The sequence below is a fragment of the Molossus molossus genome, unplaced genomic scaffold (assembly GCF_014108415.1).
Source record: "Molossus molossus isolate mMolMol1 unplaced genomic scaffold, mMolMol1.p scaffold_m16_p_4, whole genome shotgun sequence".
Classification (NCBI taxonomy): domain Eukaryota; kingdom Metazoa; phylum Chordata; class Mammalia; order Chiroptera; family Molossidae; genus Molossus; species Molossus molossus.
This window is the reverse complement of record NW_023425377.1, coordinates 71,247,756-71,274,342: the sequence shown is the minus strand read 5'-3', so window position 1 is coordinate 71,274,342 and position 26,587 is coordinate 71,247,756. Positions and strand designations below refer to the sequence as shown.

The following is a 26,587-nucleotide window of genomic DNA, read 5'->3' as shown; positions in this document are numbered from 1 at the left end:
AAATTTTTTTAATTAAAAAAAGTAAAAGATAAAATGAAGTCATTAGGGTGGGCCCTAATCTAATATGACTGGTATCCTTATAAGAAGAGATTAGGACACAGACATACACAGAGGGAAGACCATGTGTACACACAGAGAAGACAGCAATCAATAAGCCAAGGAAAGAAATCTTACCAGAACCCTCCCATGCCAACACCTTGATTTTGCACTTCCATTCTCCAGAACTATGAGACAATGTATTTTTGTTGGTTAAACCAGTCTGTGGTACTTTATTGTGGCAGCCCCAGCAAATTAACACAGCAAGCAAGAGCTACACAATGAACTGGCATTTTGAGAAGCTCTAACATTGCAATAGCCCCCAAAAGGTCCACTTAGCAGTAAAGTGAAATATTTCATCAAATATCTTTATAAATTGCAAATAGTTCAAAGACACATGTGGGTAGATATCTCTGTTGCTGTCCTGAGAATCTGACCAAGACATAGCCTGGCTTGGCCACACTGGGTGGGGAGTCTTGCCTTTCTGTTTGTCTACAGTTCCTTGGGCCAAATCTTAGCAAAGTTCTGATTTTACCACCTATTTTGGTCAAACCTCACCTGGGACAATGAGAAAGTTACTTGTCAAGAATAATCTTGCCCCACCTGCTTCCCAGTAGCTGGTGCACATCGGGCAGGCAGTAAGGGAGCCCAGCCCCTGTGCATCATGGTTCAAAGGACCCAAGGTATTTTCAGCTCTGGATCAATCAATAGGAGACCTGGGGTCCCCAGGGCAAGCATCACTTCCTAAGTGCCATGATCAAAGACTTTGTGAGTTTTCTCCAGACCCCAGAACTGGGAGAGTACCACTCCAGCTCACCATTAGCTATGGACTGAATGTATGTGTCTCCCAAAAATTAATATGTTGAAACCCAACCCCCAATGTGATGGTATTCAGAGCTGGGCCTTTGGGAGGTGATTTGGTCATGAGGGTGGAGCCCTCATGAATGGGATTAATGCCCTTTTAAAAGGGACCCTAGAGTGCCCTGGCCGGTTTGGCTCAGCGGTTAGAGCATCAGCCTGCGGTCCACAGAGACCCGGGTTCGGTTCCCGCTAAGGGCATGTACCTTGGCTGCAGTTTGTCCCCGGCCCTGGTTGGGTCGTGTGGGTGGTGGCCACTCGATGTGTCCCTTTCACATCGATGTTTCTCTCTCTTCCTCTCTCTCCTTCTCACTCTATCTGAGTGAAAAATGGAAAAATGTCCTCGGGTAAGGATTAAAAAAAAAAAAATTTTTTTTAAAAGGGACCCCAGAGAGTTCCCTGTCCCTTCTAACATGTGAGAACATAGCAAAAAGACAACATTCATGAACCAGGAAGCAGGCCTTCACCTGCACCTTGATCTTGGGCTTCCCAGCTTCCAGAACTTTGAGAAATAAATTTCTGTTGTTTATAAGCCACCCAGTTTATGGCATTCTGTTATAGCAGCCAGAACAAACTAAGACACCATCCTACTGAACAAGCTCCCAAGTCCTCTCCCTAGAAATGGTCTGACTTATACCCCAGGGAACTTGCTATATCCAAGCTGCTGGTTCCATCTTGAGTGCATCCAAGTCGGTTCATGGAGAGGCTGGGCCTTCCATGGAAGGGCACAAAGTTCCCATCTCCAAGAGCCAAGGGGGACTCGGGTACAGACCCCCACCCAGTCTCATTCCTGGGGTTCAACAGGAACATTTCCGCTCGCAAATCCAGTATGTAGCTTTGTTGCAGGAAAGGTCATTCCAGGTGCCACCTTTGTTCATGCTGGCACAGTCCTCGTCATTAATGTTGTTAGGTTCCTCTGGTTCCCAGAAGCTGAAGAGAAGAAAACGTGGGTGTGGGAGGGATGAATAGGTGGAACACAGAGTATTTTTCAGGACAGTTATTATTATTCTACATGATACTGTGGTGGTGGCTACATAACATTGACATTGTGCATTTGTCAAAACCCATAGAATGTACAACACTTGGAGTGAACCTAAATGTAAAGTATGGACTTTAGTTAATAATAATGTATCCATATTGGTTCAACGGTTGTAACAAATGCACCACATTAATGCAAGGTGTTAATAATAGAGGAAACTGTGTGCAGGAGAGGAGTGTATATATAGCAAATCTCTATACCTTCAGCCCAATTTTTCTGTAAATTAAAAAAATAATGATCTATTGATATATATATTATATAATATATAAATATAATATATATATAAACATATATATTATAGATGGTAAAAAGGCCTTCCTGGTACAGGGCTCTGTCTTCTATCTAAATCACTTCTTCAGCCTCTCAGAATTATCTGAAGATGCTTCATCATCCCCTTCACCCCAACTTGTTTGTCCTAACTCAGCCCCATCTCCCTGTTCACCAGACCAATCTCTTCCCTCCTGAATCAGTTTCCTGCTTCTGGTCAATGCCTGCCTCCTTTTCCAAAGAACACTTCCTTTACACCCTAATTCTCCCAACCTTCCAGGTCACAGCAGATCCCTATTTGGTGATTCAGGTGCACAGGACTTATTAAAGAACACTCAGGAGAGAGGGAGAGAGAAAAGCAGGAATGGGGTAAGGGACAGAGGTGAGCAAGGATGTGAGTTCAACTGAATCTAGCCTCAGCCTGATCCCACAGGGAGCTCTGGAGAGTGAATAGTATCACAGAGTTATCCTAACTTGAGACAAGGTGTCCAGACTTCTCTGAGACAGTCATTGGCTGTGGACCAACCCCAGTGGGAACAGGGTAACCTTACAGGTGAGCAGGCTTCCATTCAGCTGAGGACAACTATCTGAAGAAAGCACATGGTGACTCTTTAGCTGCCAATGCCTCCTGCTGGTGGATGGCTGCACCAGCCCTATACAGGGATCTAGCTGGGCACCCAAAGTGCCATGCCATCTCTATTTACAGAGCTGTGCCTCCTTCCAAGAATCTTTAATAAAATATAAGATCCTCAGCCCAGCTGTTGTTGTTCAATGGACTGAGTATTGTCCCATAGACTAAGAGGTCCCAGTTCAATTTCTGGTCAGGGCACATGCCCAGGTTGTAGGCTCAGTCTCCAGTAGAGGGCGTGCAGGAGGCATCCAATTGATGTATCTCTCTCATATTGATGTTTCTATCTTTCTTTCCCTTCCTCTCTAAAAAAATCAACAAAAACATATCTTGTTTAAAAATCAAATAATCAGCTCTATAGATGCTCATAAAACATTAATTATTAAATAAATAAACCCTGGCAGGTTTGGCTCAGTAGTTAGAGCGTCGGTCTGCGGTCCACAGAGACTCGGGTTCAGTTCCCGGTAAGGGCATGTACCTCGGTTGCAGTTTGTCCCCAGCTTTGGTTGGGTTCTGCAGGTGGCAGCCGCTCAATGTGTCCCTTTCATGTAGATGTTTCTCTCTCTCTTTCTCTCTTTCCCTCCCACTCTATCTGAACAAAAAAATGAAAAATGTCCTCGGGTGAGGATGAATAAATAAATAAATAAATAAATAAATAAATAAATAAATAAGATCCTCCGCCAAAACACTAATCTATGTAAAGAGCTCCTAGAAATCAATAAGAAAAAGACCAAAATCCCATATTGGAAAAAAAAGAAAAAAAAAAACAGCCTGGCTGGTATGGCTCAGTGGATTGAGCATCTCCCTGGACTGAGAGGTCCCAGTTAAATTCCCAGTCAGGGCACATGCCTGAGTTGCGGGCTCAATCTTTAGATGGGGGGTGTACAGGAGGCAGGCGATCAATGTTTCTCTCTCACATCGATGTTTCTATCTCTCTCTCCCTTCTTCTCTCTCTAAAAAAGCAATAAAAAACATATTTTTTTAAAAACACAAAAGGTATGAATAGATAACACAGAAATGTTAATACACATGGCTATTGAATATATGTTTTATGTCATTATAAGAGAAATGTAAATTAATACTATATTGGAATTCTATTTCACCTGTAATAAAACCAACATAATTCCAAAAGCTTGATGAACACATGGGTCAAAAAAACTATATAATCAGCCCTGGCCAGTTTGGCTCAGTGGTTAGAGTGTCGGCCTGCAGTCCCAAGAGATCCGGGTTCGGTTCCCGCTAAGGGCATGTACCTCGGTTGCAGTTTGTCCCAGGCCCTGGTTGGTCATGCAGGTGGCAACTACTCGATGTGTCCCTGTCAAGTCGATGTTTCTCTCTCTCCCTCCCTCCCTCCCTTCCTCCCTCCCTCCCTCCCTTCCTCCCTCCCACTCTATCTGAACAAAACATAAAAAAAAAAAAAAATGTCCTCGGGTGAGGATAAAAAAAAAACTATATAATCAAGCTGCTGAGAGACTAAATTGCTATAACCAGTATGGAAAAATTTGTTAATGTTTATTTAAAATACAAATACATACACTCTTTTAGAAAGTAAAGTCTAAGGGTTAAAAGTATAGACTTTGGCCCTGGCTGGTTTGGCTCAGCAATTAGAGCATCGGCCTGTGGTCCCGAGAGATCCAGGTTCGGTTCCCACTAAGGGCATGTGCCTCGGTTGCAGTTTGGCCCCGGCCCTGGTTGGGTCATGCAGGTAGCAGCCACTCGATGTGTCCCTTTCACGTCAATGTTTCTCTCTCTCTCTCTCTCTCTCTCTCTCTCTCTCTCTCTCTCTCTTTCCCTTCCACTCTGTCTGAACAAAAAAATGGGAAAATATCCTCAGGTGAGGATAAAAAAATTAAAAAATATTTAAAAAGTATAGACTTTGGAGCTAGGTTGGTTGGCACTGCCACCTGCTAGCTGTCTAACCTTGGACAGGTTGCTTAACCTTTCTGTGCCTCAGTTTTCTCATCTTTAAAATGAAAATTATACCACTTTCTTTACAGAGATTAAATAAATGGGTTAATATCTGTAGAGTGCAAAAAGAATGAGATCCTGTTCATCCTCTTCTTCTTGTCCTATAGCCACTCCACCTTTCTTATTTTTTCCAACCATCAGCCTGGGAACTTGATATACTTGAGCAGTTGTGCTAAGAAGTGGAGATTATTGCAATGGAGGAAAATTAAAGAGGTACAGAAACCAGAAGCCCTATCAGCAAAAAAGCACCTGTGCCTCTGCTGTCCAGTCCAGCCTGGAATTCTAGAGAAACTTCTAGCGTGGACTGCTCAAAGACCCACAATAAGCAGAGAACCCAAAAACTCTAGATACTTGCCTCAAAGTGACAGGCGACCCATCCAGCCACTTCCAGTCCCCTTCGTGCTCTCTGTCACTCAGTCCCAGCCAGTGTACCCGTGGAGAGCGGTGAGCCTTGGACACAAAGTTCTGCAAGTACAAACTCCATTCAGCTATCAATTCTTCTATATGACCCTTAGGATGAGGGTCCTCCCTCTGTTCTGTCCCACACACATTTAAGGCTTATAAATGCCACCCCCAAACTTCCTCCCAGACCCTGTGGCCTCCAGAGAAGGATCAACACCCTTCTTCCTACTTGAGCATGTGCAGTGGGAATAATTATGTTACTTTCTCACATGAGCTGTGAACAAATCTTCACTTCAGTTTCCTCATCTGTAAAATGGAATAATAGTAACTACTGCCTCATAGGTTGTGAGAATTAAATGAGTTAATAGCATAAAGCACTCAAAACTGTGTCTGACACAAAGTCAGTACTATAACATCTTCACATTTAACATTATAACATTTAAGGGATTTTTTTTTATCCTCACCTGAGGACATTTTTGCATTTATCTTCAGATAGAGTGAGAGCAAGAGAGGGAGGGAGAGAGAGAAACATCAATGTGAGAGAGACACATCGAGTGGCTGCCACCCACACAACCCCAGCCGGGTTGGGGACAAACTGCAACCAAGTCATGTGCCATTAGCGGGAACAGAACCCGGGACTGTCTGGTCCGCATGCCAATGCTCTAACAGCTGAGCCAAACCGGTCAGGGCCATTTAAGAGATATTTTAACAATAACTGATGATTAGTTTTAAATAACTGATGTCTTGGTTTCCCTTGTGCTTTCACCCCACCCTGCAGTCCTGATCATCATTCAGGAAGAAAAGGAATTCATTGCCTCAGAAAAAGAACGTGAAGGGGAAAAGAAAGGAGAGGAATGGGGCTTCTTGCCTTTTTTTTATGTCAAAAACCCAAGCCTTTGGGAGAAAAGAAAGTTCTTGGGCCCTGCCAGTATGGCTCACTGGTTGGGTATCATCCAAACCACCAAGAGGTAGCCAGTTTGATTCCCCATCAGGGCACATGCCTAGGTTGGGGGCTCAATCCTCAGTAGGGAGTGTGCAGGAAGCAGCAGTCAATGTTTCTCTCTCTGTCTCCCTTTCCCTTCCTCTCTCTCTAAAAATCAATAAAAACATATTTTTAATAGAATAGTGCCTACCACATAGTAAGTCCTTAGGAAATGTTGGTTGAGCTAATAAATTAATACGTGAGCTATGCATTTTGCATGTATTATCTCATTTGGTCTTCATTGTGACCACTGAAGCAAGTATTATTATTATCACCATTTTATAGATGGGAAAACTGAGGCACAAAGAAGTTAAAGAACTTATCCTGGACCATTCATCCAGTGAATACCAGCTTGGTGTATAGACATCGAGGATCATCCCTGACCAGTTTTGCTCAGTGGTTAGAGCATCAGCTTGTGGTCCAGAGAGACCCGGGTTCGGTTCCCGCTAAGGGCGCATACCTCGGTTGCAGTTTGTCCCCGGCCCTGGTTGGTCGTGCGGGTGGCAGCCACTCCATGTGTCCCTTTCACGTCGATGTTTCCCTCTCTTCTCCCTCTCTCTCCCTCCCACTCATCTGAACAAAAAAAATGGAAAAATGTCCTTGGGTGAGGATAAAAAAAAAAGACATCGAGGATCAGACCTATGGTCCCCTCCACCTTGACTCCACATAAGCTGTCCATTCAGAAGAAAAATGGAGGATCCCAACTGACAGAAATTAAATGTCCACAATCCAGGTATAATGGGAGCTCAAAAAAACTAAATGAATCACCTAAATCAAACAATGGTATAGTTCTTGTGCACGTGAATTTAGGGAGTATAATTTATACCTGCCCCACTTACATTATCTAATGTAATCCCCCTAAAACTTCTCTATATTAGCTACTCATACAAATGATGCTATGAAACAAAAGAATATAAACACAGAAAGGGCCCACAAGACAAAAAAAGATAATAATCTTAATAATAAAACAAATCTATTTACTATTTTAAATAAGTCTAATAATAAAATAATTATATTAATAAAATCCAACCAAATCAATTATTGTATTAAATAAAAGTGATCTGAAACACCATTTAAAAGCTGGAGATTGTCAGATTAAATTTTGAAAAATAAGACCCAACTCTATGCTGTCTATAAGAAATCCATTTTAAAAATAATGACATAGGTTATGCCTGGCTGGTGTGGCTCAACGGAATAAGCATTGTTCCATAAACTGAGAGGTCCCGGTTTGATTTCCAGTCAGGGCACATGCCCAGGTTGTGGGCTCTACCCCCAGTAGGAGGCAAGCAGAAGGCAGCCAATCAATGTTTCTCTCTCACATCAATGTTTCTATTTATCTCTCCCTCCCTCTCTCTCTCTAAAAAAAATCAATAGAAACATATTTTTAAAAATAATGACATAGGTTAAAAGTAAAAAGATGGAAAAAGACAAAGCATGCAAACATCTGGGCTCAAATCCATGCTCTGACACTTATTAGTTGTAAGTGACCACAGGGAAGTTGCTTAAGTACACTGTGCCTTTTTTTTCTCATCTGTGAAGTACAAATGAGATGTGATGTGTACAAATGGTATTACTACCTACCTGCATGTAGTAGTACTAAGTCATAAAATTATTTACAAATATTTCAATTCTCCTATATATGCACAGGTAAAACTATTTGCCTACCACCTTAAAGCATAGGAATGCCCGTGTGACTTGCTTTGTGAGTTCACATAAGTGGGAGCTATAAGAATCAGTGTATGATTTTCCCCATACACTTTACCACTGAACTACGAGGGCTGTGTGTTACTTCAGCATCACATAACCTATCCTGACTCACACAAGAATGTATTAAGTTTTTATGAGAATTATGTTGATTCATGTAATATATAAGATGTTTGGAATACATTCTGGAGAATAGAATGTGTTACCTAAGAGCTAGAAAACTGAGACTTCCAAGAATAAGTAAATACAGCCAGGATTCGAACTCAAACAGAGCATACCCTCTTAACCTCTGAATGATATTATGTCAGTAAAAGCTTGCTATTGAAAGTTTCAGTGGCTCAAAAGCAGTTCCAGTTTCTCTCCATCCAGGCCAGGGAAGGATGTATAAATCTAGAAGAGAAGCAGGCTGGCCCTTCTGGTTCTCGGGGGCTAAGAGGGTACAGCTCACCTGCTCAGCAATGCTACTGATGATGACCAAGTGAGAGTAATTCTCTTGGCAGAACTTCCGGGCTTCATCCCATGACTTGGTGTTTGGGGAGAAGTAGTAACACTTGCCCTCAAAACGGAGCCAGCCTTCAGGGCAAGTGACCCTGTTACAGCCTGGGAACAGGATAAACTGCAATGAGAATCACTCCCATGGATTTGTGCATTATGCCAGCTCTGCCATGCCCCCATCTTAGGACAATTCCCCAAGTCCCACTCACCTAATAAGCCTCGAAGTTCCACCAGAGACTGGTTGGTGTCAGCTCTTACTTGGTTAATTTCCTTCTTCAGGCTAGCAAGCCCTGCCATGCCAGTCACTGTCAGCAAGGAGAGGCTGGAAGGTTAGAGACCCAAACCGCCATATACCCACATCCACCACTGACTGCAGACACAGCAGAGACAAGTCAAAATCTGTGCTCCCCACTGCACCCACATTCTTGTGGGTGGTACTACAACACAAAACAAACATGTTCAGTGCCCAGGAGGAGTCCTAGAGTGATTCAGAGGAGGAACTGATCTCTAGAGCTTGGGGTAGAGTGGAGATGGTGGGATTCTTGGAAGAGGTGGGTTTTAGAGGACACTGATTCAGTTACTGTGAATGGGGTGGGGCAAAGCAGGCACCTTGGAAGCAAAGGTACAGAGGTAAGTATGTTGGGGAAGGCTGGTGTAGTAGAGGTTGAGGGACCCTCATAGGAACTTAAGCTCAAAGTAGGATAAGGGTCAATGTTCTGTCCTTTGAATATCAAGTCAAGGGTTTCATATTGGATTCTGGGCAGTGAGAAGCCACTGATGGTTTTTGAGTGAAAATGTTGCTTGATCTGAGGTATGGGGTGAGAGAGTGTGGAATGCAGCAATTTTTAGACTTCAGCAATCATGGTGAAGACCATGCTAGCCCAGAAAATTATTCTACAACTAATGTGTATATTTCCACTGCTCCCACACAAACTTGCCCTCTTCCAACACTTTCTATGTTTATCAGTAGATGGTCCTTCAGTTAGACAAGCCAGAAATATAAGGTATGTAGATATAAATAGATAAAGAGATAGAGATAGGAACAGACAGATATGACATAAATGTTATCCTTGACACCTTTCTCGCTCATTGACTATCATTCCCAATCAATCCATTCCCAGATCTTAATTTTATTTCCTAAACCTTTCTACTTCACACAGTTCTCTCCATCCCCACAGCCACAATTCTCATTCAAGCCATTATCACTTCTCATCTGTCCAAATACACCATCCTCCTCCTTTGTACTTAAGCAATGTTGTGTCCTACCACAGAGCCTTTGCACATGCCTGAGACCCTCAACCTTTTACCTGGTTACTTTCTTCTCTTCCTTCACTCAGCTGCATTAGCATTCCCAAGGAAAGCCCTGTATGATCCTCCCAAAGACAAGGCCAAGACCTCTTGTTAGAATTTTTCATAGAATCACCTTCCTCTTCCTTTGGACTATTTAGTCATCAAAATTTCAAATTTAATACTCATGTAGGTGATGATTTGGTAAATGGCTGTTTATGCCTGTGCTGTCCAACATAAATAAAATGTGAATCATACAGGTAATTTTAAATTTTTTAATAGCTACATTTTAAAGTCAAATGAAAGAGGTAAAATTATTTTGAATGTTATTCCTATTTATCCAAATATATCCAAAATAGTATTATATCAGTATGTAATCAATATTAAAGATTATTATTATTAAGATATTTTACATTCTTTTTTGTAGCAAGGCTTTGAAATTGGTGTGTGTTTTAGACTTGCAGCACATCTCAGTTCAGAATAAGCACATTTCAAGTGCTCAGTGACAGCCACAGTGACTCTTGACCACCATATTGAGCAGCAGAGGTACACACACTCCACAGGGACAGGTACTATATCTGATGAATTCACCATCCTACCAACCCAACCCCCATCCAGGTACCTGGCTAAGTACCTGGCAGAAATAGGGTTGGGGGTTGGTCATGGAGCTGGGTTTGAGGATCATGTTGATGCTCAATTTGAATGAAACGGAACAACAAGAAAAGCCCAGAGTAAGTAGAAGAAAGGAAATAATAAAGATCAGAGTGGAAATAAATGACATAGAGACTAAAAGAACAATACATAAGATCAATGAAACCAAGAGCTGGTTTTTTGAAAAAATAAACAAGATCGATGAACCATTGGCCAGACTCATCAAGAAACAAAGAAAGAGGACCCAAATAAATAAAATCAGAAATGAAAGATGTGAAGTAACAACTGACACAACAAAATACAAAGGATTGTAAGAAAATACTATGAACAACTATATGCTAACAATTTGGATAACCTTGGAGAAATGAACAAATTTCTAGAAACATATAATCTTCCCAAACTCAATCATGAAGAATCAGAAAACCTAAATAGACCAATAATAACTAATAATATTGAAGCAGGAATAAAAATAAATAAAAATAAAAAACTCCCACCCAACAAAATTTCTATACTGAGTGGTGTAACAGGGGAGTTTTACCAAACATTCAAAGAAGAACTAACATCTATCCTCCTCAAACTATTCTAAATTATTCAAGAGAAAGAAAGTCTTCCAAGCTCTTTTTATGAGGCCAGCATTATCCTTATTCCAAAACCAGAAAAAGATATGACAAAGAAAGAATTACAGGCCAATATCCCTGATGAACATAGATGCTAAAATTCTCAACAAAATATTAGCAAATAAGATCCAGCAGTACATTAAAAAGATTATACACCATGACCACATGGGATTTATTCTGGGAATGCAAGGAGGTACAATATTAGCAAATCAATTGTACAACACGTTAACAAAATGAAAGATGAAAATCACATGATCAGCCTGGCTGCTATGGCTCAGTGGTTGCGCATCAACCCATGCACCAAGAGGTCATTAGTTCCATTCCTGGTCAGGGCACATGTCCAGGCTGTGGGCAAAATCCCCAGTGGGGGGCATGCAGGAGACAGCCAATTGAAGCTCTCTCTCATCAATGTTTCTGTCTCCCTTTCCCTCTCCCTTCCTCTCTCTCTAAAATAAATAAAGAAAAAAAATTTTTTTAATCACATGGTCATACAAATAGATACAGAAAAAGCATTCGAAACCCAGTTGGTGTGGCTCAGTGTTTGAGCATTAGCGCATGGACCAAAAGGTTACTGGTTCAATTCCCAGTCAGGGCACACGCCCAGGTTGTGGGCTTGATCCCCAGTAGGAGTTGTGCAGGAGACAGCTGGTCAATGTTTCTACCTCTCTCTCTCTCCCTTCCTCTCTCTCTAAAAAAATCAATAAAAACATATTTTTTTAAAAAATAGGTAGAGGACCTGAATAGACATTTCTCCAAAGAGGACATAGAAATGGCCAAGAGACATATGAAAAAATGCTCAACGTCACTAATCATCAGAGAAATAAAAATTAAAACTACAACGAAATATCATCTCACGCCTGCCAAATTGGCTACCATCAACAAATCAACAAATGACAAGTGCTGGCGAGGATGTGGAAGAAAGGGAACCCTAGCACACTGCTGGTGAGAATGCAGACTGGTGCAGCCACTGTGAAAAAAAGTATGGCATTTCCTTAAAATAAAAAAGCAAATTGATTTTTGACCCAGTGATCCCACTTCTAGGAATATATTCTAAGAATCTCAAAACATTTTCTGGTCAAGATGGTGGCATGGGTAAATACGGTATCGCCTCCTCCCACAACCACATCAAAATTACAACTAAACTACAACACAACCATCATTCAGAACCGCCTGAAATCACCTGAATGGAAGTCCTACAACTATGAAATTTAAAAAGCAGCCACATCAAGACTGGTAGGGGCAGAGGCGTGAATAGGCTGGTCCCACACCCACGTGTTGCGGATAAATATCAGGAGGACACCTCGGCTGGAAAGTCCTCCCTGAGGAGTGAGGGTTTCCCGTCCCACACTAGGTGCCCAGCTCAGGGTCCCAGTGCCAGGAAGAGAAGTCCCAATAACTTTTGGCTGTAAAAACCAGTGGGAACTGAGTAAGAGGGAGGCTGAGGCTGCTGGATCCCCAGGCAGTTACTCTTAAAGGGCCCAAGCACAGACTTACTCAGACTTGCTCCCTCTAAGCTTGAGGGAAAGCAGCTTGAGGGGCACCAGAGACATCCAGGAAAGAACTGAGCTGATTGGCCTGAGGACAAGGGCTGGAGAGGTGGCTTTCTCCTGGGCAGACATGCTGGTGGAAGCTGACGTTCCTTAGGTGAGCCCTTCCCAGGTGAGGCAGATGGGCACCATATCTGGGACTCCAGCAACATGGCTCACACCATTTCCCCCCACCCTGGTGATTCCCTGAGGCCCTGCCCCACCCAACTTTCAGGCCCCACCCAAGTTGTTTCCAAAGGCTTTACCATAGGATTGGCCTGTCTTGGATCCTGCTTTAGAGTTTCCTAAAATCTCTCAAACAAGCAGCATCTGGTCTCAACCAGCCCCATACCTCTCGTTAAGTGGCCCCAGGCCCAGCACTAGAAGCAGCTAGCCTTTGTTCACAACTTAGCTTTACTTGGACACCTCCACACCCAGCACAAGAAGCAGCCATCAGCAGATCACTTTGTAGCTTATGACAGGTGGCCCCAAATAGAACACAGGCAGTGGCTGACTTTGCCCCAAAGCCAGCACACCAAGTGGACAGCTTCAGACCACATCAAAACACCGCCACCCAATCAACTCCACAAGTGACACACTCAATGAGTGGACTCAGTAGGTACAGAGCCCTACTGAAGTAAATTTTGCTCTGTGTGGTGGGCCCCTACATAGCTGATCCTCCAAGGGAATCAGAGGCTAGTGGTCAGTGGGCATAGCCAGTCCTTGCAGCTGATCAGCCTGAGTAAATCCCTCCCATTGATGTGCCAACAGCAATCAAGACTCAATTACAACATAAAGGTGTATAGTCCACACTAGGGGTGCACCTCGAGGGACCAGCTCAAGTGATCAGGGACCCTACAGGACACCTACAGCAATAGGCCTCCCTTCGAAGCCTAGGAGACACAGCAACTCTACCTAACACATAGAGATAAACACAGGAAGCAGCCAATATGAAGAGACAAAGAAACATGTCCCAAATGAAAGAAAAGAACAAAACTCCAGGAAAAGAATTTAACAAAATGGAGATAAGCAATCAATCAGATGCAGAGTTCAGAAAACAGGTTATAAGATTGCTCAAGGGACTTAGTGAGACCTTCAAGGAACTTAAGGATAGCTCCAAGGAACATGAAACAACATAAAAAAGGACCAGTCAGAAATGAAGGAGGCACTAACTGAAATAAAGAATAATTTACAGGGAATTAATTGTAGAGTAGGTAAAGCCAAGAAGCAAACCATCAATTTGAAGTATAAGTGTTATAGGCAGCTTTAGCCCAGTGAGAAATTAACCGGAGTTTGACCTCCACTGGGAATTCGAAAAGTAACATCCTTCAGCTGTAAACAAATTGATAAGGAGAAACTGAAGCTTCCTTTTGTCCCATAAACCTGTAACTGTTAAGAATATATGTACTGCACCTGGCTAACTCTCTGTAATTAGTGCTTGTTTAACCCTGATCATAAAAGGGCTGAAAGTCTGCTACGGGGGCTGCAGCTCTTCTCTGCGAAGGTTGGCTGCAGTCCCTGCGCAGGTAATAAAGCTCCTAATAATCAAAATTACTTTGTGTTTGAGTGAGGTTGATTCTCCTGGGTTACAACATTTGGAGGCCCCAGCGAGATCACGGCAAGGTCCCCCTCCCTTTGGGGTAGACCTCCTCGGACTAGGCAAGGAAGCCTCCATATCCTTCGCCTCAAATTGGCTTTCGATTTGACTACGAGCTTTTCGGATCTGTCCCGGTACGTCTGGAGGTAAGGGAAACATCCCTTTCGGTATGTTTTCGGTTGTTTCCTCCAGGAGCTGTATCAGGTGTTCCGCAGGCGGGACGCCACAGAACTGCCTCACCCTGGTCGGGACGGGACACCGGTCCCGGCTTATGGTTTCAGATCCGCTTGCGGATTTGATCGGTGTATGAATGACAGTGGGTGTTCACTGTCTGTTATTGTCTGTCCTTGTGTTATTGTCATGTGCCGGCTACTTTTCTTTCCTACAGAATGGGGCAAGCCGATTTGAAAGCCCAAACACCGCTGCAATGCATGCCGAGTAACTGCTCTGATTTCTTCAAGCGTCTGTGATTACCAAGCCAGCAGACCCAGGCTCCCTCAGGACCCTGTGTGAATTAGAATGGCCGTCGTTTGGCGTAGACTGGCCACCTGAGGGGTCATTGACCACTCCCTATTGTTTGCTGTCAGGCCTAAGATATATAAGGTCCCACACCCCGACCAACAAATATATATGGATGTGTGGATAGAGATAGCCCATGACAAACCGGGCTATCTAAGAAAGTGCCTAGCACCCTCAAAAATGGAGGGGAAAGAAACGAAAGCCAAAATCGGGGCCGCACTATTATGCTAGCCGCCCCAAGACCAAAAGAGGAATTGCCTCCCGAGCAGCCCTCAAAGGGCTCGGAAAAACCCCAGTCAAGCCCGCCACCAGAGCCGCGCCCTAAGAACAGACTCTATCCGGTGTAGCCAGAGGACCTGGAGGACCCAATCGAGGAGCTACTAGATCCTCCCCCTTATTCACGGAGACCTCCTGAAGCCCCTTCATCGGCTTCTTTCCTGAATTTAGATAGTCCCCCGCATACCCGCGCAGGAACCCCTTACAGTGAAAGGGAAGAAATCCCAGACTCCTCGGTTCCAATGTTGCCTCTCTGTGAGGTGCCCCCGCAGCCAGGGGCACCTCCAGGACAGCGTTATATCTATGTCCCTTTTTCAACTAGTGATTTATACAATTGGAAACACCAAAACCCCTCCTTTTTGGAGAAGCCCCAAGAGTTAATCTCCTTGATGGAGACTATTTTCCATACCCATCAACCAACACGCGACAATTGTCAACAGATTTTGCAGGCGTTATTTATGTCGAGAGAGAGAATATATAGGGAAGTGGCGAAAGGCCTTTTAGGGGAAGGGAAAGGGGACACCCGAACGCACCGCCAAGAAATAGAGGAACATCTCCCCACACTTCCCCCTAACTGGGATCCCAACTCCCACGCAGGGCAGGAAGCCTTACGCCATTATCGCCATTATCGCCAGTCTCTGCTTAGGGGTCTAAGGGCAGCAGCTAAGAAGCCCACAAACTTCAATAAGACATGTGAGGTTTTACAGGGCAGGGATGAATCTCCGGCAGCCTTCCTAGAAAGACTTTTAGAAGCCTACTGGACCTATTCTCCCTTGGACCCAGAAGCCAGTGAAAATAAACATATTGTTAACATAGCTTTTGTCTCCCAGTCGGCCCCAGACATCAGAGAGAAATTACAAAAGATAGAAGAATTTGAAGGAAAGAATCTTAGTGAATTGTTAAAAATTGCTCTAAAAGTCTTCGAGAACAGGGATGATCCCATAACGGGCCAGACAAAGCAGCTAACTAAAATTCTACTAGCCACCCAGGGTGGAAAAATAACTCCACAAGGTCGCTATAAGAACGGACCCCAAGGAAACCAAAAAGAAAAGAAAGGAAGGCCTCCCCTTAACAAGGACCAATGTGCTATTGTAAAGGAAAGGGACATTGGAAGAATGAGTGCCCCAAGGGGATCATGAAGAAGGAGAGGGAACAGGCTAGTAACTCCCCTGGCATCCTCTTCGAGGACCAAGAATGAAGAGGCCGAGGCTCCTACAAACTTGGCCCTCAGGAGCCTACGGTAATTTTGACAGTTGGGGGCCAACCAATCGATTTTCTAGTCAACACAGGGGCCACTTACTCAGTACGCAAAAAGCCCCATGGACCCCTTACCTCTGAACGGACCGCCATTGTAGGAGCTATCAGGAAGCCCAAATCCTATCCTTGAAAACAGGCACAAATCACTGACCTAGGTAAGGGGACTATAACTCACTCCTTTCTAGTGATGCCAGACTGCCCCTACCCTCTTCTGGGAAGGGACCTGCTGCAGAAGCTACAGGCCACTATATCTCTTGCAAATGAAGAATCCACCCTAACTATAGGGGAGACACCACAGACAATTGTGGTATCAGAGGAATACATACTATATGAAGGGGACCCTGAGAGACCAAATAACCAGAACCTATTAAGGAAAATGCAGGATGAAATTCCAGGTGTATGGGCCGAGACTGACCACCCAGGCTTAGCTGCACACCAACCACCAATAATTGTTCAGCTCTTGAGTTCAGCTACCCCCATACGGGTCTGGCAATATCTGATTCCCCAAAAGGCTAAGGTTGGGATTGCTAAGCATATCAGAAGACTATTACAGGCAGGTATTCTCCAGTCCTGCCAGTCAGCCTGGAACACGCCCTTGTTACCTGTGAACAAGCCAGGGACAGGAGATTATCACCCTGTCCAGGACTTACGTGAGGTAAATGTTCAGATAGAAACCATACATCCTACTGTGCCTAATCCTTATACCCTTTTGAGCCTCATCCCGCCCTCCAAGACCTTCTACACGGTCCTGGACCTGAAAGATGCCTTCTTCTCCCTGCCTTTATCACCTTTGAGCCAACCCATCTTCGCCTTTGAATGGACGGATCCTGAGGGGGGTTTTCTGGACAACTGACCTGGACCCGCCTGCCACAAGGATTTAAGAACTCCCCAACGCTGTTTGATGAAGCTCTCAGCAGAGACCTCCTCGGCTTTCGAGAGAGCCACCCGCAGGTAACCCTTCTATATATGTAGATGACCTTCTTCTCACAGCCTCTTCCTTGCAGGAATGCCTAGAAGCAACACGAGCCATCCTAGAGGAGCTGCAGAAACTGGGTTACCAAGTATCAGCCAAAAAGGCTCAACTATGCACACAGGAGACAACCTACCTAGGATACTAACTAAAGGAAGGTACGAGGTCCCTCTTGAACAGCAGGATTGAAGCCATCCTCCGGATCCCAACTCCAGTCACCAAGAGACAGGTAAAGGAATTCCTAGGGCTATTGGATATTGCCAACTATGTATTTTAGGCTTTGTGGAAATAGCAAAACCACTCTATTCCAGCACTGGGGGAAGGGGCACTGAACTTATCTGGACTGAGACAGAACAAAAGGCATTTGAGGAACTCAAAAGGGCCCTAACCTCCGCTCCAGCCCTAGCCTTACCAGACATTACCCAGCCTTTCCAGCTCTTTGTAGCTGAAACAAGGGGAATTGCAAAAGGAGTCCTAACCCAAACCCTAGGGCCATGGAAAAGGCCAGTGGCCTATCTCTCTAAGAGACTTGATCCTGTCACTTCTGCCTGGCCAAACTCTATGAGAGCCATTGCAGACACAGAGCTCTTAGTCAAAGAAGCTCAGAAGTTAACTTTAGGACAGGACCTGCAGACTATGGGGGCCACACACAGAAGCCCTCTGAAGGGGCCCGCCGGACCGGTGGATCTCAAACACGAGGATCACTCAGTATCAGGTTCTACTCCTAAACCCACCACACATAACTTTCTCCAAGGCCTCAGTCCTGAACCCAGCCACCCTCATGCCAGATGATGACCCCAAGGAGCCACTGTACGACTGTTTTGAGAGCCTAGACACCCTTACGGGGTCCAGACCAGACCTCACTGACATCCCGCTCCTTGAGGCTGAATTTGAACTATTCACAGACGGCAGCAGCTATCTGAAAGAAGGGGCCAGACCAGCGGGGGCAGCAATCACCACTCGGACAGACATTATTTGGGCACAGGCCCTACCATGAGGAACTTCTGCCCAATGGGCTGAACTAATTGCCCTGGCGCAAGCCTTAAGATGGGCACGAGGAAAGACAGCAAACATCTATACTGACAGCCACTATGCCTTTGCAACGGCTCATATTCATGGTTCCCTCTACCAGAAGAGGGGTCTCCTTACCTCCTCTGGCAAGGAAATCAAAAATAAGGAAGAAATCCTAGCCCTATTAGAAGCCATCTGGCTCCCACAGAGGGTAGCAATCATGCATTGCAAAGGGCACTCGTCGGCCTGCGGTCCTGAGAGACCCGGGTTCGGTTCCCACAAAGGGCACATACCTCGGTTGCAGTTTGTCCCCGGCCCTGGTCAGTTGTGCGGGTGCAAACCACTCGATGTGTTTCTTTCACATCGATGTTTCTCTCTCTCTCTCTCTGTTCCTCTCTCTCCCTCCCACTCTCCCTGAACAAAAAATGGGAAAATGTCCTCGGGTGAGGATAAAAAAAAGGGGGGGAGGGGCTGAAAGTCTGCTACGGGGTGCTGCAGTTCTCCTCTGCAAAGGTTGGCTGCAGTCCCTGCGCAGGTAATAAAGCTCCTAATATTCAAAATTACTTTGTGTCCAAGTGAGGTTGATTCTCCTGGGTTACAACAATAAGGAAGCAGAAAACACCCAATCAGAATGGCAAAAAGAAAAAAGAATCCAAAAAAATGAGAATAGTGTTAGGAGCCTCTGGGACAACTTCAAGCATGCCAACATTTACATCATAGGGGTGCCTGAAGAGAGAGCAAGATATTGAAAACCTATTTGAAACAATAATGACAGAAAACTTCCCTAACTTGAAGGAAACAGACATACAAGTCCAGGAAGCACAGAGAGTCCCAAACTAGATTAACCCAAAGAGGGCCACACCAAGACACATCAGCACCAAAGTGCCAAAGGTTAAAGACAAAGAGAGAATCTTAAAAGCAGCAAGAGAAAAGCAGTCCGTTACCTACAAAGGAGCTCCCGTAAGAGTGTCAGCTGATTTCTCAAAAGAAACTTTGCAGGCCAGAAAGAAGTGGCAAGAGATATTCAAAATGATGAAAAGCCATGACCTGCAACCAAGATTATTCTATCCTGCAAAGCTATCATTTAGAATAGTTGGGCATATCTTGAGTTTCCCAGACAAGGAAAAGCTAAAGGAATTCATCACCACCAAACCAATATTACAAGAAATGTTGAAGGGTTTTCTTGAACGTGAAGAAGAACAAAAATATGAACATTATAATGGCAATTAATACATATCTATCAACAATTGAATCTACAAAAAAATAAGCAAACAGAACAGAAACAGACTCATAGATACAGAGAACTTTTTGTCGCTTGCCAGATGGGGCAGGGGCTGGGGAGATGGGTGAAAAAGATGAAGGAATTAAGAAGTACAAATTGGTTGTTGAACTGATGAACCTCAAGGGAAGAGAGGAAAGAGGGTGGGAAGAGATAAACCAAAGAACTTCTCTGCATATATGCATAACCAATGGATACCAACAATAGTGTGAGGAAGGCAGGATGAGGGCAGGATTGGGGAGGAGAGGGTCAATGGAGAAAAAAAGGAGGGACATCTAATACATTCAACAATAAAGAAGAGTTAAAAAAAAAAAAAAAGAATATCAAAACACCAACCAGAAAGAATATATGCACTCCTATGTTCATAGCAGCACTATTTACAAGAGCTAAGATCTGGAAACAGCCCAAGTGTCCATCAATAGATGAGTGGATAAACAAGCTGTGGTATAGTTACACAATAGAATACTATGAAGCTGTAGAAAAGAAGAATCTCGGAACTTCTAGTCAAGATGGTGACATAGGTAAAAGCGGTATCGCGTCTACCCACAACCACATCAAAGTTACAACTAAACTACAGAACAACCATCATTTGAAACCTCCTGAAATCAAGCTGAATGGAAGTCCTACAACTACAGAATTAAAGAAGCAGCCACATTGAGACTGGTAGAAGGGGCGGAGGCAGATGGGCTGGTCCCACACCCACATGTGGCAGATAAAAATAAGGAGGACACCTCGGCTGGGAAGGTCCTCCCTGAGGACTGAGGGGTCCCTGTACTACCAGGCACCCCGCTCAGGGTTGCAGTGCCAGAAAGAGAAGACCCCATGACTTCTGGCTCTAAAACCAGCAGGAACTGAGGCAGAGGGAGGCTGAGGCAGCTGGAGCCCCAGGCAGCTCCTCTTAAAGGGCCTGCGTACGGACTTATGAGACTCGCTCCCTCTAAGCTTGGAGGGGAGGCACTCGAGGGGTGCCAGAGACATACAGGGAAGAACTGAGCTGTTTGGCATTGGAGCAAGGGCTGGAAAGGGGCTTTCTCCGGGGACAAATGTGCTGTCAGAGGCCTTCGTTCCTTTGGTGAGCCCTTTCCTGGGGTGGCAGACAGCTGCCATATCTGGGACTCCAGCAACCTGGCTCACACTGGTTGCCCTGCGCTGGCGATTCCCTGAGGCCCTGCCCCAGGCAACTTTCAGGTCCACCCAAGCTGTTGCCAGTTGCTTTAGCATAGGATTGACCTGTCTTGGATCCTGCTCCAGGTTTTCCTAAATTCTTTCAAACAAGTAGCATCTGGTCTCATCTAGCCCCATACCTCTCATTAACTAATACATAGAAACACAGGGAGGCAGCCAAAATGAGAAGACAAAGAAACAGGTCCCAAATGAAAGAACAGAACAAAACCCCAGAAAAAGAATTAAGTGAAATGGAGATAAGCAACCTAACAGATGCTGAGTTCAAAATACTGCTTATAAGGATACTCAATGAACTTAGTGAGAACCTCAGCAAACTCAGTGAGGGCCTCAAGAGCATAAAAAAAGGACCAGTCAGAAATGAAGGAGGCACATTCAGAAATGAAGGAGGCATTAACTGAAATAAAGAATAATTTACACAGATTCAATAGTAGCGTAGGTAAAGCCAAGAAGCAAACCATCGATTTGGAATATAAGGAAGCAAAAAACACCCAATCAGAACAGGAAAAAGAAAAAGGAATCCAAAAAAATGAGGATAGTGTAAGGAGTCTCTGGGACAACTTCAAGCATGCCAACATTTGCATCTTGGGGGTGCCAGAAGGAGAAGAGAGAGAACAAGAAATCAAAAACCTATTGGAAACAATAATGGCAGAAAACTTCCCTAACTTGGTGAAGGAAACAGACATACAAGTCCAGGAAGCATAGAGAGTCCCAAACAAGAGAAACACCAAGAGGCCCACACCAAGACACATCATCATCAACATGCAAAAGGTTCAAGACAAAAAGAGAATCTTAAAAGCAGCAAGAGAAAAGCAGTTGGTTACCTACAACGGAGTTCCCATAAGACTGTCAGCTGATTTCTCAAAAGAAACTTTGCAGGCCAGAAGAGAGTGGCAAGAAATATTCATAGTGATGAAAAGCAAGAACCTACAACCAAGATTACTCTATCCTGCAAAGCTATCATTTAGAATCGATGGCCATATAAAGAGTTTCCCAGACAAGAAAAAGTTAAAGGAACTCATTACCACCAAACCATTGTTATATGAAGGGTCTTTTTGAAGAAAAAGATAAAATATATGAACAAACAAAATGGCAATGAATACATATCTATCAACAATTGAATCTACAAACAAAATGAACAGGCAGAACAGAAACAATCTCATAGATACAGAGAACAATTTGTTGGTTGCCAGATGGGAGGGGGTTGGGGAATGTGTGAAAAAGGTGAAGGAATTAAGAAGTACAAATTGGTTGCTAGACTGACAAACCTCAAAGGGAAGGGGGTTGGGGGGTGGGAAGAAATAAACCAAAGAACTTATATGCATAACCAATGGACACAGACAACAGTGGGGGGAGGAGGGGGGTCAATAGGGGAAAAATGAGGAACATCTGTAATACAGTCAACAATAAAGATAAAAATAAAATAAAAACAATAAAAATAAAAGTAAAGAAGGATCTCTTACCCTGTGAGACAACATGGAGGGACCTGGTGAGTTTTTTTTTTTTAATCCTCACCTGAGGACACTTTTCCATTTTTATTCAGATAGAGTATGAGAAAGAGAGAGAGAGAGAGAAACATTGATGTAAAAGGGACACATGGAGTGGCTGCCTCCGGCATGATCCCAGCAAGGGCCAAGGACAAATTGCAACCGAGATACATGCCCATGACCAGAATCAAACCCGCGACTCATTGGTCCGCGGGCCAACACTCTTAACAGCCAAACCAAACCAGCCAGGGCCTCAAGAGTATTATACTAAGCAAAATAAGCCAGTCAGAGAAAAGTACATATCACATGATTTCACTTATATGTGGAATCTAATGAACTAAATAAACCAACAAACAAAATAGACCGGGAGGCATGGAAGCCAGACAGACACAGACAGATCTCAGAGGGAAGAGGGGAGGGAGGGGCAAGCAGAGAATAACCAAATAACTTACATGCATAATCCACGGACATAGAAAATAGTGTGGTGAAGGCCTAGGGTGATGCAGAAACCAGGTGGAGGGAAGCAATGAGGGGCCATCTATAATACTCTTAACAATAAAAATAAATTATATACATGAACATGGCATGATGGGATGATTGAAAACACTCACTATTTGCTTGCCACGCCATCTGCTGAAAGGTTAACATCTTCAGTTCTTCTACCACCTCCTGGTCTATGAGAAGGAATCCAGCTTGAGCCAAAGACCTCCTGTACCCCATCCCCACCTCTCCACATATCCCATCTTCACCCTACTCACACTTAATCAGGGTTATAGCCAGACCAGTGCAGCCCAGGAACAGTGACAGCAACACCAGCAGATACAGGAAAACCAGCCATCTCTCCTCCAGGTAGCACCCAGGACCCCCAGAATTCTGACTGAGCCAGGGCACTGGAGTTGCTGGGGGTGGAGATTGGGACAGAGAGACCAATACTAGTGCTTGAGAAGTGGGGAAAGGACCCTTGAGCCTTTCTCCAAAAGCACGGGGACAGAGATCTATAGTCATGACTACATCACCGGATGGAGTCAGCAAGAGAGTGTCAGGGAGAGAAAACCCTGAAGAAGTCCAGAGTGTGTTTGGAGCACTTACTGTGTGCCAAGCATCCTGTTACAGACTTATTATCTTATTGAAGCCTCACCCTTATGACATAGATATATTATTCCCTTTTTGCACATGAGTAAACTGAGAGTTCATGCATGACTTAAACCCAGCTCTGCCGTTAACTTCTATGATGCATTGTCTTCTGCCCTCCAGCAGTTCCTGCCCAAGCTTCTCTCCATTCAAGAAAGCCTATGGACCCTTGCATCTGGGCAGAGAATATTTCCTGTACCTTACAGGCAAGCAGGAGGTGGACCCCAAAGAGTACCTGGCAGACACCCTGGGCCCCTGGGGTCTGGGCTAGACTCAGGGAGAAGTAGCTTCTGAGAAGAAACATTTCTCTGCCCTATGGTCTCACTGCAGAACTACAAATATGATTCAAATACTGTAGCCACTGTGAGAAGAGAGATAGGAGAACATGTAGAGGACTAACTTACTGGCTTCAGATGGCTGGAATGGCGGAATCTCCACAGCAATGCCTAGGAGAAAGGGGAAGAGAGTTTTATTCAGAAGTTGCTGAAAGACTCTGTCTTCCAAGATCAACAAGACTTTATCCCCTGATTCATTTTCTAGTCAGAATTGGGGGACTAGAGGAAAGATTTCCAGGTGTCCCTTCTCAGGCTTCTTCCCCTGCCCCTCCCCCAGTGGGAGGAAGGAAGAGGGAGTGAGAGATAGAACATCTATGAGAGATGAGAGAGAAACATTGATCGGCTGCCTCCTGCATGCCCCCTACTGAGGATCAAGCCTGCAACCCAGTTATATGCCCTGACTGGGAATCAAACCAGCAAACTTCTGGTGCATGGGACAGTGCTCAACCAACTGAGCCACACTGGCCAGGCATCCTCTCAGGCTTCTTGAAGGGTCTTCCCATGGCTCACCAAGTTGAGATGTGCAGGTAACAGGGGTGAGGTCCAGGCCTGGTGGGGGTCAGAAAGATAATGGTCATGCAAAGCCTGGCATCAGCCAGGTGAACACAAAGGTTCAGCCCTAGATTCTCACCTGTGATCTCCAGGGGCTTGCGAGGAAGTGGGGGGTTTTCTGGTTTTCTTCCTGAGGAGGAAGGAAAGGTTTTCTCAGGCCCCGAGCAGGGTAAAGTCCGCAGTAGGTCTCTTATACCCCGAGCCCCAGCTCACCTGCCTTTGGAGGCCTTCGTGGAGGTACTGAACCTGAAGAAGAGAACCTCAGAGTTAGAGCTGACCTGTGAATGAAAATGAGATCACAGGAACTGATGCAAACAAGATTGAGATTGTAATAGATGGGGTTTGGCATGAGAATAAAATCGGGGTTAGAGATGGGGACAGGATTAAGATGCAATGACCAACCTCCCGGATTACCCAGGACTTTCCTAGTTTTAAAACTGAAAGTTCTACATCCCAGGAAATCTTTCATTCATCCTTGGGAAAACTGGGACTGTTGGTCACCCTAAGTTAAAGACAGTTAACTTTAGGGATAGGGATAAAGTTAAGGTTGGGGTTGGCATGAGGGTTTGGATTGAGATGAGAATAGGATTGAGGATGCGTTAAGGATAGTGATGAACATGGGAGTAGGTTTGTGATCCAGGATGTGGATGTGGTTGAGATGAAGAATAGGGTCATAACTGTGTTGGGGGATGGAGAAGAAGTTGAACTGGCTTGAACTTGGGTTTGGAAAAAGGGAAGAAGTTGAGGTTGGGTTGTGGTTGTGTTGGGGCATGATGATGGCATTGGGCTTGGAAATGGAGATGGGGATGGAGATATAGCTGTACTTGAAGATAGGAAGGGGGTGAAGTTTAGGGAAGGGGTGGCCCTGATGATGGTGATGGGATTAATCTTAGACCTAGGTTTGAGAATCATCTTGGGACCAGGTTGAAGCTGGAGACATGCAGTCAAATAGCAGAGTCAAACGGTGGCCAGTGTGGCTCAATTGGTTGGGCATCATCCTGTGCACTGAAAATTTGCCAGTTCAATTTCTGGTCAGGGCACCTGCCCGGATTGCAGGCTCAATATTCAGTAGGGGGCATGCAGAAGGCAGCTGATCAATGTTTTATTATCACATTGATGTTTTTCTCTCTCTCCCTCTCCCTTCCTCTCTCTCTAAAAATCAATGAAAAATATTTTTTTTTAATTCTATTAATGGCAAATCTGTTAAAAATATGGTTAGCCCTCAGGGGTCCTGGTGAAAGTTGACTCAGAAACTTCCAAAAATCTCCACTTTTATACCCACTTATCAGACTGTTGTTGATTCCTGGGCCAGGTGTGGGCCACTCAAGTTGAATGGCAAATCTGGGCCCGAGGTGTGAATGCGAGGAGGTTGGGGAGCCAATAGTTCACTCTCAGTTTCTTAAACACCAGCTTTCATGTCTTTGGGCCTTTGCATCCACCAGTTCTCTTCTGGGCTTCTCTTCCTAACAAACTCCTACTCATCCCTCAAGTCCTACTCTCATATCCCCTCTTCTGATCCTCAATCCTCCCACCATTGCAGGCAGAGTCCTCTATTTCCCTCAGGATTTCTCCAATCTTTTGGTTTATCCCCCTTCAGATCTGCTCACCTGCAGTTGTTCCCAGAACTGACTTCCCCACCAGCCTGAGATATCATCAAGGACAGGGTAGAGACATTAGTACTCCCACCATCAGAGTACCTGGCATGGGCTGAGTACACAGGAAACTGACCGTGTGTCTACAAAGCCCAGCTAGTGTCCCCTGGAGAACTAGTTCCCCCTCCATCCCACAAACCACACATCTCTTCACCTAGCCTCTGAGAAGTCCTCTTACCTGGCTTGGGAGGAAGGTCCTTGTAGGATGGCGCCATGTTCTCATAATCATCATCATCCTGGTCATCCTCTGTAGTCCCTTGCAGAGGAAAGGCAAGTGAGCACCCATCCCATTTCCCCCTCTGTCCTTCAGGCCCCAGTTTTCAGCCCTGGGGTGGAGATACCGTAACCTGGGTCCTGACTGCCCCTGGCCCCCAACCTGAGTCTCGCCAGGGCCATACCTGGCAGGTCCCGGCACCCAGAATTATTATACAGGGTTTGCATGGCTACAGCTAACACAAGAGGCTCAAAAGGTGCAGCCAGAGCCTGACAGCTTCTGTCCCCTGTTCTTCCTGCTCAGATTTCTGGGGCTCCTCTCAGTTCCCTTTTTTAAGAGAAGTACATGCAAAACCATCTTAAAGGGACCCCCCCCCCAGACCACACATACATACACGCAACTTTCTTCTCATGCTTAGAAGTAACAGTAACACCAACTCTTGCATTTGAGTTTCTACAGGTGCCACACCCTGAGTGGAAAAGATTGGTAAACTCTTTCCTCCACGGAATGTTCCATCAAGATAGAAGAGACAATAAACCAGTAAAGAAATATAGAAATAAACACTATAGTTTTTATTTTATTTCAAATAGTGATTAAATATTTTTTTAATTAAACAGGGTAATGAGATAGGATGGGGGCTAATGTAGAGAAGAGATCAGGGATGG

General features: G+C 44.6%; 1 protein-coding gene across 2 annotated transcripts; it reads right to left on the bottom strand.

Moving 5' to 3' along the window:
* Positions 1 to 1,213: 1,213 nt before the first annotated feature.
* CLEC17A (C-type lectin domain containing 17A) lies at positions 1,214 to 26,212 on the bottom strand. Of its 2 annotated transcripts, none has more exons than XM_036240747.1 (12): positions 26,107 to 26,212; positions 25,887 to 25,964; positions 24,270 to 24,302; positions 24,136 to 24,186; positions 24,015 to 24,053; positions 23,574 to 23,615; positions 22,797 to 22,937; positions 22,650 to 22,712; positions 8,589 to 8,684; positions 8,333 to 8,484; positions 5,152 to 5,261; positions 1,214 to 1,824 (listed from the first exon to the last, which is right to left on the bottom strand). In XM_036240747.1, exons 1-12 carry the CDS (start codon positions 26,147 to 26,149, stop codon positions 1,692 to 1,694), a joined length of 981 nt encoding a protein of 326 aa, XP_036096640.1. In that variant the 5' UTR covers positions 26,150 to 26,212; the 3' UTR covers positions 1,214 to 1,691. The 2 variants fall into 2 exon arrangements, with proteins under 2 accessions (XP_036096640.1, XP_036096641.1); XM_036240748.1 differs by having other exon boundaries at positions 25,887 to 25,955; positions 26,107 to 26,186.
* Between the last annotated feature and the right edge of the window lie 375 nt (positions 26,213 to 26,587).